Source organism: Oratosquilla oratoria, chromosome 23, assembly GCF_046742065.1.
Source record: "Oratosquilla oratoria isolate Oo_2021 chromosome 23, ASM4674206v1, whole genome shotgun sequence".
Taxonomy (NCBI): Eukaryota; Metazoa; Arthropoda; class Malacostraca; order Stomatopoda; family Squillidae; genus Oratosquilla; species Oratosquilla oratoria.
In genome coordinates, this window is record NC_134799.1 from 15,375,430 (window position 1) to 15,390,361 (window position 14,932).

Below are 14,932 nucleotides of genomic sequence, written 5' to 3' on the forward strand. Positions count from 1 at the left end.
GCGTCATGAGGCACGAGTGGGGACACAAGGATGCTGGTGTCAACGCCTTGACTATATATATATTTTTTGTAGTTGTACATAAGTTACACCCCAGATTATGTGAGCTGGTTTTATCATGTTTTCTGGAGGTGCCAGGATAAGAGGGAGGGTAGAAGGTGGAGGGGAGTGGAGTGTATTGGGGATGGAATGGGTGGGAATGGTTTTTGTCTTTTTTGGCTACCTCCCTTGTAAGGGGGAAAAAGCCTTTGGTATATGTACAGTATGTATGTATTATTACTGAGTAAAAGAGAATGAGTAATAGAGCAGTGAATTTATATTTGATAATACAAGTAGTGTGATGCATGTTACATATGGCAGCCATTGCTACACACAAGAATTTGAGTCATACGGAAGTGGTTAAGAATAGAGCAGCCCAAAAGCTACAGCTGGTTTACCCCCACTGCTTCATTTATATAGTCAACCATCCTCCTCATCCACTTGTGAGTAATTAGAAAAGAGGAGGGTAAATCCTTTCAGGCCATGTCAATTCATCATCCATTCACAATCATTCTCCACTCTTGTCTTCCTTCCCTGTTTCCCCAAGGCCTCTGTCTCCCCATCCAAAGCCATGCATTATTCCTATGAGTATATGCATGGCTCTGATCTTGTTTAGGGGCACCCCAGAACAATCCCTGAAGTATTGGCTGCATGTTACCATGCAGTCTGTACCCCAGTACAGGTTAATACATAAAGTTACATGACTGATTGATCAGAGGGATAATGAGAGACTCAAGTTATTACACATGTGAATTTCTTCAAATTTATTTATTTCACATTTTGTTTATTTATTTATTTATTATTATTGTTGTTGTTTGGGAAATGAAATGGGTGGGAGTGATTTCTATGCCTTTTTTTTTTTTGGCTACCCCTCATGTAAGGGGGAAAAAGCCTTTGGTGTATGTATGTATGTATTGTTGTTGTTGTTTATATATATGTATATATTTTTTTTTTCCTTTTTCAGACAAAAACTTGCTCTGAAAGCATTTACCCACACAGCTCAATATGATGATGCCATAAGTGATTACTTCAGGAAGACCTTCTCATCGGGAGAGTCCCAGATGACTCTCAGATATGGAATGAACCCCCATCAGAAACCAGCACAGATCTTCACACAAGAGCCCAAATTACCAATTACTGGTACTTCAATTTTACACAAGTATTGGTGCATGTTGTCTCAAACTCACCCCTCTCAGAAAGGGGGTAAAATGGTGCCTCCTTACGGAAGACTTGTAAATCTGGAAATTTGATGTACATACAAGGGCTCTTTCCCTCTAACAAGGGAGGTGGCCCTTTAATGTAGTTTATCCATATTATAAATTTGCTTACTGCCAAGCAGGACTTCAATTGCTTCCACTCCTGTCCTTTGCCATGTGTTGAAATGCTTTAAACTGCTTAGCATCAAGCATCCCATATTTGAATGTAGTTGTATATAAAAGAAAAGTCATAGGTGCATTTTATATATATATATATATATATATATATATATGTATGTATATATATATATATATATATATATATATATATATACACAACATGTATGGACATGTACAGAAATATGTATGTTTGAAGCTGACTGGCTGAGTGTATTAGAGCACCGGTACTTGCAGGGAAGGTCAAGGGGATAGTGGCTTGAACCCTGCCACTGGCATAGCATTAAACCACATGCTACAAAGTCCTCTGTAAGGTGCACCATCCTACCCTCCTGATAGGGGGGAGTTTGTGACTTCAAACCAAATCATCATCATCATGGATATTTGTGTGGTGTTCCTACAAGATGGATAGCAAAACTACCCATTTTTAAAGCCCATCAACTTCCTGGCCTGCATCAGAAGGTGCATCCCAGACTGGGCCTTAATGGACTTCAGAAGTATTTCTTGTACCTTTTTGTATATGGAGAGCTGACAACCAGTGATTGTTCCCTTCCTACAATTTTCAGCCAGTGACAAACAGTCCCACACCAATACAACATAGGCAGCAATCCAGAGTATCTTTCCAGAGTGATCTGTGGGCAGGCTCAAGGACCGTTGTCAGTCTTTGTGAGGCTGCGGTCTTTCTACTTGGTGAAACTCGAAGCAATAATCATTATCAGTCGATTGATCTATTGACCCTGGTCTTTTGCAGAAGACCTACAGCCTTTTGGCACGACCATAAGTCACTAGGAAGCTCACTGGCTGAGCAGGTTAGGGTATTGTTACTTGCAGCGAAGGTTGAGGGGATAGCAGTTCAAACCCTGCCACCGGTGAAGTTGAACCAAGGGCATACTTCATTAAATTCCACACTACAAAGTTCTCTGTGAGGGGCACCGTTCTAGCCTTCCGATAGGAGGGAGTTTGTGACATTAAACTATATCATCATCATCATCAATCATCATCCATCAATCATTAATCATCATAAGTCACTTAGAAAAGATGCATTTTGGTTTTTTGTGTTGTAGATAGTAAGGGGAACCAATAGTCATGTGTTGCACTTGATGGACATGTGTATCGGGTTTAGAGCATGTAGAGCAAGTGTAAGGTTGGTTTCTATGTCACTGGCTAATAGGAGAAGTGGGGTGTTGATTGATGGTGTACTCATCACCTTGTGTGAAAAAACAAGAATATAGGAAATGGAGACAGTTGGGAATTATGTAGAGAGTGACTCGGTCACAGTATGGAGATCAGGTACCAGCTCCTCAGGGCTGCATCTTCTTGAAGAGATAGGGAGTGTTTTGTCCATTTGACATCTGTAACAGGTCTTGAATACAACTATCTTTAGGCGTCTTTGTGTCCCTGCTCTCTCGATGGTTGGTGCATCTTCTTGAAAGCTGGACACTGCAACACTTAATTATTATTTTCATTTATGCAAATTCCTCTGTTTTCTTTGTGAAATGTGGCCGAGTCAAAGCATACTTTTGAGTCTTTGTTGGAGAAAAATTTGAGAAAAGAATCCCCAGTTCCCTTGCTTGACTTCATTTTTGCCCATTACTACACTTTGGAACATTGTATCCAGAGCCTTTACATGCCTAAGTGCCACCCCAGGGAAAGGTCTGTGATGCCCCTCCTCCCCCATCACCACTTTCCATCTCCACCATCCTTTACAGCCTGTTTTAGCTATTGGCTTGCAAAATGATTAAACAGATTTTGAAAATTGTATTTAATGTCCCTATTGCAGAAAGGATAAAGGAAAAATATTTCATATTCTGTTGATTCTAACGCGAAATTCATATATTATGGTAAAATATTCAGGGTTCCTTTGACCTTTTTTATAATTGTTTCGTCAGCCTTGTGGGCGGCATGTCCTGATTAGAATTGCTGCCCCCTAAATGTGCCGCCCCAGGGCATATGCACCCCCCACACACCCCCACCATGTGAGGGCCCATGTTGTGGCTGTATTCTTGACAGGGTATTAGGGGAAAACAAAAATGTTAGGTTGTATAGGATGGACAAGGAGAGAGATTTAAGGAAGGTAGCAAAAAAGAGGGAAGAGATAGAGAGTTGAAAGTGACATAAGCTTCCTCATTGCATAAAAATTAGTCTCCCAATATTAACAAATGTTTTGTTACTGTGGTCCATAGTGGTAAAACTGAGTTTCTAATAGTACTACAGATATTGATAAGGCATGTAGTTTTCACGTATAAACATATCCTTCAAATTAAAGCATAAGGAAGAATTTTTAAAAGTCATAAATGGGATCCAACATTGTCGTTTGGTTAAAATGTCAATTAACTTGTAGATGTAGGTGCAAATATTTGTAACATTTCACATGACAAACTTTTTTGTTTTACCACAGTGGTGAATGGTTCGCCTGGTTTCATAAATTTGTGCGACGCCCTGAACGCTTGGCAGTTGGTGAAAGAATTGAAAACAGCCTTGGGTCTCCCAGCTGCCGCCTCCTTCAAACACGTCTCTCCCGCTGGTGCTGCAGTTGCTACTCCCTTAGACGAAACAGAGGTAAATCTTCATGGTCTTTATTTCAGTACATTTGTTTTTAGATATAATGCTCTCAAGTCTCTTGATGTCGGATCCTTTTCAGTTGTTCGTTTACTTCTTACAAAAGGGTTGCCACAGAAATGATTAGATAACCTAGCGACACTAGGATTAAAGGGAGCTCTTTAACCACTTCGGTATGATGACACTTGCGTAGGTATCATGAGGCGCAAGTGGGTACCCAATGTCGGCATCAGTGTCTTGATTATATATTTTTTTTGTAGTTGTACATGAGTTACCCTGGATTCTGTGAATTGGTTTGATCATGATATGTGTTTATTATTACTCAGAGTAAAAGAGAACGAGTAATACAGCAATGACTTTATATTTTATAATGCAAGTAGTGTGATGCATTGTACATATGGCAGCCGATGCTGCACGCAAGAATTTCACTTGTACTGAAATTGTTAATATAGAAGGGTTTGAGATGGTTTTAACCCCTTTCTGACTAACATGTGTTGCAAAGATTATTGAAATAGCCTGGCAGCAAGCAGTATGTACTCAAAATTAATCACTCTGAGATATGGACAGTGTTAAGAATGGCAATTGTGGTGGTTCTTTGGTTAGAGAATTGGGTACAAGTTTAACATTGAGCATGTACGTGTATTAACCACTTCGGTAGAATGACGCCTATGTAGGTGTCATGAGGCATGAGTATTTACTTAGTTGTATTTTACGGAAATGGGAGCCATGCTCGTGGTGTCCCGTCTTCATATCTCATTTTATCTAGACTGTTTTTAAATTCGTGTGTTGTTTTTGCACACACCACTTTCTCATCTAGCTTGTTCCAAATGTCTATTATGTGAGTACACGAGGATGCCAGTGTCAGTGTTTTAATTATATATATTTTTTGTAATTGAACATGAGTTACCCCTGGATTCTGTGAACTGGTTTGATCATCTTCTCTGTGTTTATTATTACTCAAAGTAAAAGAGAATGAGTAACACATCAGTGACTTTATATTTTATAATGCGAGTAGTGTGATGAATTGTACATATGGCAGCCGATGCTGCGTGCGAGAATTTGACTCGTACTGAAGTGGTTAAAAGGCTTTCTCCTTTATAAGTGGGGAGGTCCAACCAAGCCACACACCCACTCTTCATCCACACTCATCCACACTCATCCAACACCCATTTGTTGTCCCGTGGATCTTAGCTCCTTGTGGATGAAGGGCCACTGTTTGGGTCAGAAGCAATGCAGCAATACACAGCACATCCACAGCAGATCCAGGCAACCAGAACTGGTTTACCTCCATCACCTCGTAACATTGACTCTTTCCACTCTTCCTTTCAGGCTACATCTATTTATTCACAACTATTCTCCACTCACGCCTATCTCTTGCCCTCCTTTCTCTGCTCAACAGACATTCCTCTTTTAAACGAGACTCTCTTCACATCACCCATCTCATTCTTGGTCATCTCTTCAAGGTCACTCCACCCGCATCTGCTTTTCACACACGTTTTTTTATTATTATTATTATTATTATTTATTATTATTATTATTATTATTATTTTACTCTTTCTTCACTCATTCCCTACATAGGCTTAAAACATCCCTGTATTCTTGGTCCATTCTATCTGCATCTACCTATCTGCCAATTCTTTCCACCCTTGCTCTCCACTTAATCTTAATTCCTACTCTATCCATCCTTGTAAAACCTTCATATATCTTAAACACTTCATATCAAACACATTTTGGCTCCTTCCTGCCTCCCTTCAAATATGCAAGTTTGCCCCCACCCCCCCAAAAAAATAAATAAATAAATAAATAAATAAATAAAAAACACAGCAGCTTGCTACAACTGACAGGACTTGCCTTCCTGAGCATTTCTTACTTCCCACTTCATGGAAGTGGGATGGTGATTGTACTTTATCTGTGTTCAACAACCATGGTAACTTTATACAATCCATGGACAGCCCCATCTCCACTCAGCTACCTTACCAGCTTTCATCACTCTCAGTGCTCTTTATATCTCGTCTTTTCTTGTAGACTTGTCATTTTCTCCCTTCAGTCATTTCCTTAGCATCTCCCATTGCCATAACCAATTGATCCATAACCTTTTCCACGTTCAACGAATTCCTGAAATACTTTACCAATTTTCTCCTTACTGCCTTTACTTCCACAAACATGAAATGAGACAGGTATTTCATTAATGTAATTAATGCCCAAAGTGTAGTTAGTTCTTAAGAATATGTTGCTGAAATTCAGGTCAAGGGTCGTTATCCTTTGCAGGCCAGAGTGTGTATGGTGGATGATCTGGGAGAGCTTACTCCAATTGCCACAGCTTACGCTAGGGCAAGAGGAGCAGATCGGATGTCCTCCTTTGGCGATTTTGTGGCACTCTCGGAAGACTGCGATTACTTAACAGCAAGGATTCTTTCAAGAGAGGTTAGTATGAATTTAAGAAACTGTTAGACTAAGATAATTTTAAATGTGAATATTTTTTTGCAGTTTTGGAAAAATAAGAGCTGTTATTCCTAGATGTTTATCTTGATTGTAAAAGGAATATATAAAACACTGAATATTTTTCCTTTCCTCAGGTTTCAGATGGTGTGATTGCACCAGGTTATTCCCCGGAGGCTCTTGAATTGTTGAAGAAGAAAAAGGGTGGCAAATATTGTGTGCTACAGGTGAGTACCAAAAATTTTCGGAATTTTTTAGATTTATTTGTAAATTGAATAAAATTACCTGTTATGAGTCACGAAAAGTACTATAAAATCTAGTTTCTTTGTTAGTGATTTCATACAAAAGAAAGTTATGAATATTTCTAGCATGATACAAATAATGCAACATTAGATTTCAGTGATTTATTTTATTTATTTGTTTATTTATTTATTTTTATTTATTTATTCTTACTTATTTATTTATTTATTTATTTATTTATTTATTTATTTATTTTTTTTTTTAAGAATGAAATAACCATTATCCAGGAGGAGCCAAGAAAAGAGGGAGGGAGGGATGGTGAATGGGAGTGGAGAATATGGAAATAAGCTTGTGTGCTTTTTTGTGTTATCCTTGGCAATTATAATTGTTAGTTCAAACTGTTCTTTTCATTATCTGCATTTCATGTATGTGATTCATTGCCAAATAAACTTATGGGAATGAAATAGGTGGGAGTGGATTTTAGGCCTTCGACTTTGGCTACCTCCCTTGTACATACATACATACATACATACATATACCAAGGCTTTTTCCCCCTTCCAAGGGAGGTAGCCACAAAAGGAAAGGCATAAAAACACTCCCACCCATTTCATCCCTAAATACACTCCACACCCCTCCCACCCTTCCTCTCATCTGAGCACCTCCTGGATGACGGGTCATCCCTGAACCCTGCCCACCGCCCTGGGTCAGAAGCAGTGTCGCAAGACACAGTACATCCACAGCAAGGCCGCTTCATTTAATCGGCGACCCCCCCTCTCCGTCCCCCTTTGCATATAAGGAGAGGACGGGGAGAAATCCCTTCGGGCTGCGTCAAAATTTACTCACACATACTACCCCACCCCCCACCCCCCCGCCTATTCCTCCTCATGTCGTCACAACATCATCCATATACAACCATTCTCCACTCACCTCTGTCTTCCGTCCTCTCCCTTCCTTCCTCAACAGACATTCCCCTCTTCCCCAAAGCCCCCTTCACCCCATCCATCCACCTCATCCTAGGACGTCCCCTCATGTTCACTCCCTCCACATCTGCCTTCCATACCTCTTTTACTAGTCTTTCTTCACTCATTCTTTCCATGTGTCCAAACCATCCTAATATTCTTTCATCAACCCTCTCTCCCAAATCCTTTTTCACCCCTGTTCTCCTCCTCACCTCCTCATTTCTCACTCTATCTAGCCTAGTAACCCCCACCATACTTCTCAAACACCTCATCTCAAACACATTCAAACTCCTTCTCTCTTCTTCTCTTATGTTCCACGTTTCTGCCCCATACAGTGCTGTTGGCACAATCACTCCTTCATACAGTCTCCTCTTCGCATCCATTCCCAAATGTCTATTTCTCATTACACTCTTTAAACCACCAAGGCATTTACTCGCTTCTCTCAATCTACATTCTACCTCCACCTTCACTCCACCTTTTCCTGCTACACTTGCACCCAAGTATCTAAAACTATCCACTTCCTCCAGTCGCTCTCCCTTAATGTTCACTTCCAGTCTACTGCCACTTTCACCCCTTGTACATCTCATCACCTTACTTTTACCCACATTTATCTTTAGCTTTCTTCTATCACATACTCTCCCAAACTCTGCCACCAGCTTCCTCAATCCCTCCTCTGACCCTGCCACAAGCGCAGTGTCGTCCGCAAACAACAGCTGGCTCAACTCCCACTTTTCTCCATTTTCTTTAACCATCTCCAATCCCTGACTCACTACCCTAGCATTCACCTCTCGCACCACCCCATCCATGTATAAGTTGAACAGCCAGGGCGACATAACGCATCCTTGACGAAGTCCCACCTTTACTTCAAACCACTCACTCTCTCCATTTCCAATCCTAACACATGCTCTACTACTCACATAAAAACTCTTGACAGCTCCCAAAAGCTTTCCTCCTATCCCATAAATCTGCATAACCTCCCACAGTGCCTTTCTGTCTACCCTATCATAAGCCTTTTCCAGATCCATAAAAGCCCAAAAAACATCCTTCCCCTTTCCTATAGCTTTCTCACATATCTGTCTTACCACAAAGATCTGATCTACACAACCTCTACCCGTCCTAAATCCACACTGTTCCTCACCAATTACTCCTTCTGTTCCTCTCCTAATCCTCTCAATTAAGATTCTCCCATAAGCCTTCCCTACTACACTCAACAGGCTAATCCCTCTGAAATTACTACATTCACACTTGTCCCCTTTTCCCTTGTAAAGAGGAACTATACAGGCACTACTCCAGTCCTCCGGTACTTTACCCTCTCTCCAGCAAACATTAAATAATCTCACCAACCAGTCCACCATCACTGAACCTCCCTTTTTCAGACATTCTGCATGACATCCATCCAGACCAGGTGCCTTACCTGCTTTCATCATCTTTACAACTGCCTTCACCTCATCCTTCCTTATTTCTCCTCCGTTCTCCTCACTCATCACTCTCATTTTCTTCGTATTTCCCACTGCAGCTATCTTTCCTTCCCTATCCTCCTTCACATTTAGCAACTCCCTAAAATATTCTGCCCATCTTCCCCTCACTGCCATCTCTTCCATTAACAACTCTCCATCTGTACCTTTTACCTTTTCTTCCCTACTTGATTCGCCTCCTCTTCCTCTCTTAATTTCTTTCCAAAACATCTTTTTATTACTTTCAAAATTTTCTGTCATACTCCTACCCCATTTCACATCTGCTCTCCTCTTTGCCTCCTTTACCTTTTGCTTTACTTCTCTTTTCTTTTCTTTGTACCTCTCATATGACTCCCCTGTCCTCTTTTGTAACCAATCTGTGAATGCTCGCTTCTTCTCTTCTACAACCTTCTTTGTTTCCTCATCCCACCATTCACTACCCTTTCTTCTATTTCCCCCTGTCCTTCTTGTTCCACACACCATCCTTGCACACTTTAAGACTCCCTCCTTGAACCATCCCCATTCCTCCTCCACACCCATCTCTGCTCTATCCTTTACTCCCTCCCACTCCTCCTTCAGCTTCTTTTCGTACTCCTTCTCCTTTTCCTTTTCATTCAAGGAGTTCACTCTAAGAACCTCCCTACCTTTTGTCCCTTTCCTCCTTCTCCATCTATCCTCCACTCTCAACTTACCTTCCACCAAAAAATGATCTGATATTCCCCCACCCTCTCCCCTTAGCACATGTACATCCTTAACTCTTCCTATCATAATCCTATTTACCACTACATAATCCATTAGCGCTCTATCTACCACCCTTCCCTCCACCACCCTCTCCCATGTGTACTTATGCTTGACTTTCTTCCGAAACACTGTATTTGCTATCATCAACTCTCTTTCTAGACACATTTCCACCATCAACTCTCCACTACGATTTTTTCCTGGAACTCCAGGGAGGTAGCCAAAAAGAAAAAGACAGAACCATTCCCACCCATTCCATCCCTAAATACACTCCACCCCCCTCCCTCCCATCTTAGCACCTCCTGGATGACGGGTCATCCCTGCACCTCGTCCATTGCCCTGGGTCAGAGGCAGTGTCGCCACTCACAGCACATCCACAGCAAGGCCGCTTCATTAAATCGGCGACCCCCCCTCTCCATCCCCCCATGCATAAAAGGAGAAGATGGGGAGAAATCCCTTCAGGCTGCGACAAATTTTCCTCACACATACTACCTCATCCCCCATCCCCCCACCCATATCACCTCATGCATCATATCATCATCCATATACAACCATTCTCCATTCACCCCTGTCTTCTGTCCTCTCCCGTCCTTCCTCAACAGACATTCCCCTCTTCCCCAAAGCCCCCTTCACCCCATCCATCCATCCATCTCATCCTAGAATGATGTCCCCTCATGTTCACTCCTTCTACATCTGCCTTCCATACCTCTTTTACTAGTCTTTCTTCACTCATTCTTTCCATGTGTCCAAACCATCCTAATACTCTTTCATCAACCGTATCTCCCAACTCCCTTTCCACCCCTGTTCTCCTCCTCACCTCCTCATTTCTCACTCTATCTAGCCTAGTAACCCCCATCATACTTCTCAGACACCTCATCTCAAACACATTCAAACTTTCTCTCTTCCTCTTTTATGTTCCATGTTTCTGCCCCATACAGTACTGTTGGCACAATCACTACTTCATACAGTCTGCTCTTAGCATCCATTCCCAAATGTCTATTCTTCATTACACTTTTTAATCCACCAAGGCATTCACTCGCTTCTCTCAATCTACATTCTACCTCCACCTCCACTCCACCTTTTCCTGCCACATTTGCACCTAAGTATCTAAAACTATCCACTTCCTCCAGTCGCTCTCCCTTAATGCTCACTTCCAGTCTGCTGCCACTTACTCCCCTTGTACATCTCATCACCTTACTTTTACCCACATTTATCGTCAGCTTTCTTCTTTCACACACACTCCCAAACTCAGTTACCAACTTTCTCAATCCCTCCTCCAATCCTGCCACAAGCTCAGTGTCATCCGCAAACAAAAGCTGGCTCACCTCCCACTTTTTCTCCATTTTCTTTAACCATCTCCAATCCCTGACCCACCACCCGTGCATTTACCTCTCGCACCACCTCCCTTGTAAGAGGGAAAAAGACCTTGGTATATGTATGTGTGTATGTATGCATTGAACTGCCTCTTAAATACATCTACTGTAATAATGAATAATTTATCTTACATGAGACTAATAATGAGTACCTTAATTAGTGGTCATGCAAGACAGACATGAGAGAGAATTGTCTCCTTTCCGCCAATCTTCATAACCCATCAGCATCCTTGTCTGTCAGCACATCTTCAAGTGCAGCCCTGAGAGCTTAACTCTGTCTTCAACTTTTACCGCATTTCCTCCATCTTTTTGCACAAGAACGGACAACCAGTAACTGGTTTTCTATTACTACTACTAATACTACAGCTACCATAAACTGGTAACATAGAAACATCCTGCACAAACACAACAGTCCATTGTTTCTTCCCATTGATCTCAGGGAGGTCCAAGAAGCTGTTACCAGCTCAAGGCAACCACCATTATTATTACTCTTACATTAATATCTTGTTAATTTGTACTAAGTAGTTGGTACATCATTAGCCTTGTCATTAGTAAGTAGTATTATATGCAACAAAGTAATATTTGTATAGTTATAATAATTATTCAGTTGGCTCGGTTTCTCGTGTTGTAACTACAGAATTTTATCCATTACATTTGTTCAGTTTTCACTTGTTTTCCATGGTGTTTGTTTCGTGGCCAGATTCCTCTGGGATTTGTATCACTTAATTTTCTTTAATACGAACATTTTTAAAAGTTCTGCCAAGGGATTCGAACCCTGACCTGTGCGTGCATAATCACGAAGTCAAGACGCTAGTGACTGAGCTACGTGCGATGGTTCAAAAGGACTGTACAAGTCCCCGACCACACATCACTTAGTTGCAGAAGACGTAGTCTCGTTTTCATCCATTCCCTATATTAGGCGAGCCCTCCTACCAGTTGTGTGTACTTTCTGCCATGACAGCACTACATGGACTTGAATTTTATCCCAATGGTCACTCTGACACAGTCCCCAAGTACCCCCCTTATCTGTCTTTGATTTTGGCTACCTCCCTTGTAAGGGGGAAAAAGCCATTGGTATATGTATGTATGTACATAGTTTCATGCTCCCTTCTTTAAGTTTTATGTAACTTTTCTGTTCTTGATCTCCGGCACTGTCTTCGCCATCCTACTTCAGAATTTCTCGAGCCTTTCATCCACCCTGATATCTATAACGTAGCAGCTTTTGTCTTGTTCTTCTCAAGGGAGTAGGGAGGGCCGTTACCCCTCCTGTGTAGGGAACAGAGGAGAGTTTTGGTCGTTTTCCGAATGGCGTTCTTCAGCAAGGGGCTCTGGAAGCTGTACAGGAAAGGGTTGAGGGCCGTCTGTACAAGAAAGTAGACGAAGACCGCCAGGGAAAGGACGGTGGGACCATCTGCCACATACACAACGGTATGGAGGACCAGCAGAGGTGTGTAGAGAACTGCAAAGAAGACCATGAGGCGAATGGAGGTACAGACACACTTCCGGCGAATCGGGTGGAGCAGTTGTTGCGATCCGTGGTCGTTCAGTAGCTCCCCGGTGTCCGAAAAGACCGGAAGGATGGGCATGGAGTACCGATGAGATCGCTCGAGCTTGCTGGTGCAGGTGATGGCGCAGGTCTCGGAGGTTCTCCTGAGAGGCGCGCTCTTCGAGGCCGTGACCTTTTGGGGCTCATCCGAGACGTTGGACTCCGTCCCTCCTTTCTTACGTCGACGTCCGCCAACCTGCTGTCGTCTGGCATCCCGGGCTGCGTCCTTGACTCTGTTGAGGATGAAGATGCGGGCGGCAAGCCTCTGCTTGCCCATTTTGTTGGAGTTCGGGGAGGGTTGTCTGCTTGGGGGTGTGGAATGGTCGGCGAGGTAGCCAGTGTTAATCTTGCCCTGCAGGTCATGAAACCGGGACATTTTCTGTGGGCTGATTTCCTTCGAACTGCTGTTACTGCCACGTTTACTGACGGAGTGCAGACTCGAAGTCGCCGACGTGCTCCGAACGCCGCGTGGCGTCGACTGCGTGTCGAGGGGAAGTTGGATTCCCGCCGTCTTGTCGGTCTCCTCTACGGGCGGCATCTCGCCGTGCACGAAATCGCGGAGGGCCACGCTCCTGAGGATCGGCCAGGGGTCGTGGAGTCTGCCCTCGGGACTAGGGTGATCTGCCTGGTGAACCTGAACGATCTCCGTTCTGTTGCTTAGCTTCGGGAGACTGGGAAGACGGATGGCCTGAGGTGGCGGGGTGCTCCACATGGCTTCCTTGACCCTGTGGTGGATCGGCGGGGTCACGTCCACCAGGGTGGTCAGGTGGAGGAGAGGGTTGGTTAATCGTCTTGTTTCGTCCACCTCGTTCGGAAGAATGAACGTGGTTTCAGGAAACTCCATAGAGTTGGGGTCCTGGACGTCCTTCCTCTCTGGCGGGAGTGAGATGTCTTCTTGGGTGTCTGTTGGCCCGATTGGAGGTCCGAGTTCTTGGTTCTCTATGTCCATTTCGACGTCTTTGTCGAGAGTTTCTAAGGGTTCACGTGGGCCTTTGAACACCGGAGCAGTAGGTTTCGTATTGGACGTCTGACCGCTCCTGCCGTCGGTTGAGATCTCCACAGGAACCTGGTTACCAGCAGAAGGCATTTTCGTTGACCTTGGAGACAGTGGATCGATAGTAACAACGTGTTGGGAGTTCGGGGTGAACTGGACATTTTTTGGACCCTCGTGGTCTTGAAGAGAGCCCCGAAGATCTCTCGATTCGGCTGCTCCCCTCTGGCTCTTCAAATTTCTGCAGTAGATCAAGTCTTCATCGAAGTCGGTCGTGGTCCCGACGCCATGCTGGTCGACGAAGAAGTTTTGGATTTCTGGACACTTCGAGTTGGACAGCTCCCTTGAGCACCCTTTAGTTCTCTGTAAGCTGTCCCACAATCGGTTCGAGAACTGTTTAAGGACGCCTTTGGCATGACCATTCCTGTTGTGTGTGTATATGGTCTTCTGCTGAATCTTCCGGATCGTCAAGTAATTCACGATCACGACGACGACCATGCAGATCGCCAGCACCAAGTAGGCTATGAGGATGGAACCCTTGAGGATGTTCGTAAGGTAGTGAAAAGAGCAGGACCTCACCTCTGTCATGCTCCGGACGACCGCCCGGAGGCCCATCGCGAAGCCTCCGAACCACAGGACAAAGACTGTGAGGTGGATCCCGATCTTCTGGTTGCTACGCGTCTGCTCGAAGTTGTAGAACTGCCACCACCGAACTGCGCTGATGCCGACGATGCTCCCTGCGGACACGAAGAGTACGAGGGGCAGGACGCAGGACCAGAGGACACACACCTCAAGCCGGAGGGCCGATTGGCCCTTTAGTAGGCCTAAGACAAAGGTGGGAACGAGGAAAGAATTGATGAGGAGGTCCGAGACGGAGAGGCTTACGTACAGGATGAAGAAGGATTGGCGGAGGTACCTGCGGCTAATGATGGCCAGAAGCGCAAGAACGTGTCCCGTCAGAGCCACGAGAAAAAGAGCCAGCAGGAAGGCCACCAGCAAGTATGTCGCGACCTCCGGAAACCCCAGCCTGTCTCCATCCCCTTCGCCGGCGGTGTCGGAAGAGTCTGTACTCGACGCAATGGCCAAGAGGGAGGAATTGGTGAATTGCGGTACAGAGAGGCTGTTGGTGATGAACTCGTCTGTAGATGTTGGAGGTGTTTCTCGCGTAGAGTACGAGTACCACCTCCATGGCGTCGAAGTCGAGTTCGTGGGGAGCATGAACCT

General features: G+C 43.9%; 1 protein-coding gene across 1 annotated transcript in view; it reads left to right on the plus strand.

The window, feature by feature from the left end:
• LOC143037980 (bifunctional purine biosynthesis protein ATIC) overlaps window positions 1-14,932 on the plus strand; it is a 38,622-nt gene that overhangs the window by 9,827 nt on the left and 13,863 nt on the right. Inside the window, exons 5-8 of the mRNA XM_076206742.1 lie at window positions 1,001-1,176; window positions 3,808-3,968; window positions 6,237-6,392; window positions 6,545-6,634. Of these exons, the coding sequence (XP_076062857.1) occupies window positions 1,001-1,176; window positions 3,808-3,968; window positions 6,237-6,392; window positions 6,545-6,634 (583 nt within the window). The remainder of the gene's footprint in view (window positions 1-1,000; window positions 1,177-3,807; window positions 3,969-6,236; window positions 6,393-6,544; window positions 6,635-14,932) is intronic.